At 44.8% G+C, this 6,000-nt stretch overlaps 1 protein-coding gene across 1 annotated transcript; it reads right to left on the reverse strand.

The window, feature by feature from the left end:
• Positions 1 to 2,960: 2,960 nt before the first annotated feature.
• Positions 2,961 to 5,729, reverse strand: LOC122380621 (lectin BRA-3-like). The gene is made up of 2 exons (XM_043363951.1): positions 5,664 to 5,729; positions 2,961 to 3,473 (listed from the first exon to the last, which is right to left on the reverse strand). Exon 2 carries the CDS (start codon positions 3,448 to 3,450, stop codon positions 2,995 to 2,997), a length of 456 nt encoding a protein of 151 aa, XP_043219886.1. The 5' UTR covers positions 3,451 to 3,473; positions 5,664 to 5,729; the 3' UTR covers positions 2,961 to 2,994.
• Between the last annotated feature and the right edge of the window lie 271 nt (positions 5,730 to 6,000).

The raw sequence follows: 6,000 nt of genomic DNA on the forward strand, positions 1-6,000 counted from the left end.
GCCACTCCTGCTTGAAACATGATTTGGTGTTGAAACGAATGGCATCCATGAGCACCATTTTGGCTCAATATATTTGGCACATAATTGATACAAAAATATTTAAAATAAGAACATACGTGCTGGTTTCATTCACGTGCTCTAATTTTCTATTCTTTTTTATAGCATGGAACGTCTAACCCAATCATCACTATCGTTCGATATCGGCAAAAAAAGCAAAAACGTCTTGCTTAATTGAACTTAAGATTGTCAGCTTGAAAATGATGGTACAGTGTTATAATTTGGCATACCAATGCGCAAAGAAATGACGCAACCTTGATAAAAATTTTGGCTCGTTATTTGCACTCGAATTTGAGATATAAGCCTCCAAAGTTCGGAACGTTTTTTCTGGGCCACCCGGTATATGCAGCCACAGAGACCTCTTTGATCATTTTTCTTGGCTCTATGACGCCACAGGAAGGTAAAAAAGTTCACATCGTAGGTACCCGCTTACGATGACAAAAACATTTCATTACGTAAAGGTGACTTCTATCGCCAAAGAAACGACAACGTTCATGCTTAGAGAGGTGAATAAGTATCATAACCCGGCAGGCGGTGGGCCTCCCAGCCACCTTCCGCGCGGTGGGGGGGGGGCATTTTTTTGCCCCCCCCCCCCCTCGTATCTCCGAAACTACTGGACGGATCCGGAAAATTCAAACGGCGCTCGATAGCCCTGTCAAATTTGTCGAAGGAAACCAAATTTCATTGACCTCAGGGTCACCGATGATGTCACAGGTCAGGTCAAAGATAAAATGTTTCACCGTTCACGGGGCTTCTAGGGAAAGCGCTATAACACCGAGTAAAACGCATTTTATCGAAAATCAGCGATAAGGCGTCAGTTTTCTAGTACATATGTTGCAATTAGAGGTCACTGGTCATACCAGGTCAGGTCACAGGTCAGGTCACCAAAGGTCACCAAGGGTCACCACATGAACCCAACTTTACTAAGGTTGTGCGATGCATGTTTTATGGCCAGTTTTTCATTTCCAACTCAATGGTATTGGTTATAAGACCATCAGGTACGGTTTAGGTCACTTTCTGGTGGAGGTCAGGTCAACGTTAGGTCAAAAAAGGTCAAATTTCAAAGTTGATATTTTTGCATGAAATGGGTATCGATTCGATGCAGCTCGTCACGGGGAGTCTAATGGTGGTCTTTTTTTGCGCTACGAGGTCGAGAATTGCTAAAAATTGAGTTTGAAAATTTGACGTCATCAATTTTGAACAGTTTTTTTCGCTATAACTTGGCCAAAAAAAGAGGTATTGATCTCAAATTTGGTATGTAGATAGAAGGCGGTAGGGACTATCACATATATTCCGTTTTTTCGAAATTCAAAAAACCTTTTGGATTTTTTGGCTATTATATTCAAAAAATATATTTTTTGATTTTTGGGGGTCAAAATCCAAAAAATTCGAAAAGCCGAAATAGCAGTTTTGTAGCCCTTTTGATTCCACACCTTTTATGTCGGAACATTTTTCTGTATCTCTAAAGCTGTAGGCCTGACAGCTCTTCCCGCGAAACCTTTTTTTGGGTCGAAAATGGCAAAAATGACGTCACTCTGACGTCATTAGCGGCCAACCTATCATAGCCTTTGGAAAAAAAATTTTGGTCACCATGTGCGCTAGCTACTCCCGGGAGAGTACTGAAGTTTGGTGACGATCGGCGCAGTGGTTCTCGAGATATATCGAAAAAAAAAAGGGGGGCAAAAAATGCCCCCCCCCCCCCACCGCCTGGAAGGATAATTTTTGCTCTAGACTGATTTTAAGTAAAAACAATACTGACAATAATGCGACGTAATAAAAGCAGTCAAAATGTTCTTAGTCTTTCAAATGGTTATATCTCTGGCAGTTTAAGAAATATTTTGTTGACTTTTGGCATGTGTAAATGCATTAAGGGAATGTCTGACATCTATTCCGTTTTTTATCAAAATGTCAAAAATATCTTAATTCTGCATTTTGAGTAAGAAAATGTCAACGTCTTAACCCTCGCCGGACCTAATGTCCGTCAAGACAGCCCATATTCAGCCCAGATTCAGCCCGGATTCAGCCCAGATTCGGGACACCTCCGATCAAGCTAAAACTCGCACACAATGTAGGCCATGACATGCCCAATCCACAGTCCAAGTCATTCGGTGCCGGACCTATTGCTTTCTACAAGCGCGCTGGCCGAGGGGGGGGGGCGGGTACGACCCCCCTCGCCGTTTCGCCCCTGGTGGAGCTAGCGCGTCGCAGAAAAAAACGAGCGTGTGAGCCGTTACGAGACGCAGAGATTGGTACCCGATTTTAAGGTCCTAGGTCAAACGGTGACCTCTGAGGTCAGGTCAAGTGCCCCAAGGTACGGTTCAGTTTTTGGTGAATAACTTCGCAAAAAACGGCCGCAGAGCCGCGATTTTGGCAGCATCGTGTTTGCCTCGCTCAGGCGCGTCGAATGATATACTTTTTGTTTGGATCAGGTCAACTTAGGATGTTGACCTCAGGTCACGGTCAGGTCAGGACCTCCTTTCCCGACTTAATTTGATCGGGAGTTATTGACGAAAAATTAACATGACCTTGATGACGTCATAAATGACGTCACGCAATGTGAACATGGCAAAAGTGACGCATCTAACCTTGCAAGGAGTGCATCAAATCACGATTCTGTGTGCTTGAGATAGTTGGAGATCGTTCCCGGCGCCAGAATAGCGGTTTTCATTTTTCCCCATTGACTTATGTATAATGGTGAGGTCACGAAAATGAACTGACCTCATATGACCTTTAGGAAAAATCCGAGATATGCAAGTTGTGAGACTCGTAATGGATACTCGTTTATTTGATAAAAATTCATGTAAATATGCATAATGTCACTATTTAGTTACTTAGCATCCCAGCTAGTTATGAGGTGCTCTCCCACCACGCTGGTTAACATGGTTCTAGTTGCTTGGTCATTATTACACTGCTGTGAACGTCGGGCGCCGGAACTGTTTAGGCAGTAGCGGGCAGCTTGCAGATGAAGAAGTGCTCCTCTTCGCATCCAGAGTCGTCCCACTCCGCCGCGTGCGGGTTGTCGGGGTGGGGAACGCGCGTGCAGTCCTGGCCGAACTGGTTGTCGGGCTGCTGACGCGCCCAGTTGGTAAAGTCCACCTCCGAGCCGTCCGACCACCGGAACTGACCCTCCGTCTCGATGTCGTTGAAGCCAATCCAGGAGTCGGCAAAATCGTAGGTCTGCATGACGAAGGCGTTCTCGAGCAGAGAGTGAATTGAGGCGAGCTGGGCCCCAGCTCCGACCGTGGGACAGGCGTTGACGGCCTGCTGCCACGAGGTGGCGTAGGTGGAGCGCCAGTAGCAGAAGCCGTCGAACTCCTGCCACTCGACGTTGGTCGGACAGCCAGCCGAGGCTAGGCCGGCGCACAGCGTGACAGCCAGCAGTTGGTACAGCATCTTGGCGAGATACTGACAGGTCTCTGGAAAACATGGCGAACGAAATTCGTTAGCGGAAACCTGCTCTCATTGTATTGTATTGTATTGTATTTACATTTAAGAGCGATCCACATACGATGTGCGTGGCGATTACTGCTCATTGGCTGCGCGGTGAAATGACAATGATTGCAGGTCAGCAAATTGATTTGTTGTATCATGCGGCAATCCTTATTATTTACTGTTCAGTCCGTTTACAATGGGCGCCCGGGACCTTGGCCACCTATTGTTTCTACTTCTCTTTTCTATTGTTGGCCACTGCTACCCAAAAACTGGTGACCTCGTTTTCCTCCTTTTTTAGGCAACGGCAATTACGAGAGTCTACCTCACTATTTGTGTCGCAGCTGGGAACGCTTTGGGGGTCAAGCGGCTCCGGGAGTCCGATTTGGTTCCTCCCGATTTCCGAACAAATGCCTAATTACTAGCTGCGCCACCAGCGCTGCCATCCTATCATTGGGACCTTATTTGCATAATGATGCAAGCCTAGTTATACATAATAACCTATAGGCATAGGTCTCGTATAGACATCAATAACGACTCGGTAGATGATAGCGCCAGCCTATAACTTTATTGTGCTTCGCTCAACTTGTTTTCATTCTGTTATAACAACAAAAGACACACAATGGGTGTAATCCGAACAAGCAATTAAAGGGACCCTCCCACCTTAGCATTAGATTTGAGTTGAGATAGCCAAAATGGGGTCCCTGGCTCACAATTACCGGTTTCGGCATTCACAACATCGAGAAATGCCTTAAATCGGAAATATTGAATTTCAAAATTGCAGCATTTTGATTCAGAGGGGCTAATGCATATGAATACCCCTCTGAATGTGTGACGTCATGGCAGATATCTAACGATTTTTAAATGTTTGACTAAAACGTTTTGTAGCACGCGGTGGTATATGCTGCTTTGCGCGCAACAAATGCCGCACTTTCAAATAAAGTCGCTAGGAACAGCGGAGATCCCAAAAAGTAAACAAAAGTAAAAGTCTAATATCTTGAAAACCGGTGAATATTTTTCGATGAAATTTTGTAGATATTCGTTTTTGCTCTTTCTGAACCGAGCAATGATTTGGACCACCCGTGACGACCAAGGTGTCTTTTTTGCTGATAGCCTCTAGAAAGGTCATCCGAGGTCATTTGAGGCTACAAACAGCTTTTTGCCAATAACTCTCGATTGGAAAGAGATAGAACGCTGGGGTTGGCCTCATTGTGTTAGTCTTGCCGAGCCGCATCGACTGATATGCAACATGACCTTTTCTGGTCAGGTCATGACCTTGACCTGAGGGCAAATTTTGAAGTTGACCTTTCAAGGTCAAATTATAGTTCATTCGACGCGTCTCGGCGAGAGGAACACGATTCTGGCAATAGAAATGTCGTGGCTTTTTTTAGTCAAAAGTTATTGTCGAAAAACTGTTCGTAAAGACAGCTATTTTTGGAGTTTTTGCCCTCAGGAGGCTAAACCGTTGACCTGAGGTCATTTTTGATGAAGAATTTATCAAAAGAAGAGTTCAAAAGCTATCGATTGCTTTTCCCAGCATTCTTCTAGCTATCATAGTTCCTGAGATAATGGCATGTTTTCTGAAAAATATAATGACAATTCGCAAATTTTGACCTTTGATGACCTCTGGTAACCCCAATATTGCTCTAAGATGAAAAATGACCGAAATACTTTCAAAAGTACGCATCGAGAGCTATCGACCGCTTTTTACCGCGTCTTTCTAAGCCTTCTTAGTTTTTGAGTTAGACGTGGGTGGTAACATATGCACCCCCCCCCCCCCCCACTAGGGCGAAGTTGGCTGAGACCGCCACTGGGGCGCGGGTTAATTGTCCGAAACAAACAGAAAACATTATTGCGCAGAGAACACAAAATAATGCGTCTTAGGTCATAAGCAAGACTTGTCTGTAGAGGATATGCTGTTGAGTGCTCTCGCGAGGAACATCTCGCTATGATAAAGTATAATATTTGTGATGACCTTGTCCTCGAATTAAGAATGCCTTTTCCTCAAATGTCCTGTGGGCAAAAATTCACTCATTAGAATACATCACTTTCGACTTTTTTACATTTCTTAATTCGATAAAAAAAGTCATAACAAATATTATACTTGCCTGTAGATATGAAGTCTGTCCTCATTCTCCACCACCCCAGTCTGCCCGAGTGTCTGACCTTCTTCTCACCTGACTGTAAGACGTGAGGCTCCGCTCTGAGGCCGAGCGGCGACCTCCTCCAGCTGATAAAGGGCCACTGTCGCCGGCAGCTGCGTCCCTTCTCACAGTATGGCGTGACCTCCCACCACCTCCCACACCGGGAAAGATAACTCTGGTTTGTCGATGAGAATAGTAATGTGCCGCTTCCAAAATGTTCGCATATGCTGCTAAAAACGATGTGTATACATAAAATACACTGGTTTTAAATGATACGTGCCCCATGCGTAATCACGGTTACATAGTAACTAAGATTAATGATGTAACAGAAGTGAAATGTTGTGCGGGTGGCCGGTATATTGACAATAGG

The sequence above is a fragment of the Amphibalanus amphitrite genome, unplaced genomic scaffold (assembly GCF_019059575.1).
Source record: "Amphibalanus amphitrite isolate SeventyFive unplaced genomic scaffold, NRLGWU_Aamphi_draft 000102F_arrow, whole genome shotgun sequence".
Lineage (NCBI taxonomy): Eukaryota > Metazoa > Arthropoda > Thecostraca > Balanomorpha > Balanidae > Amphibalanus > Amphibalanus amphitrite.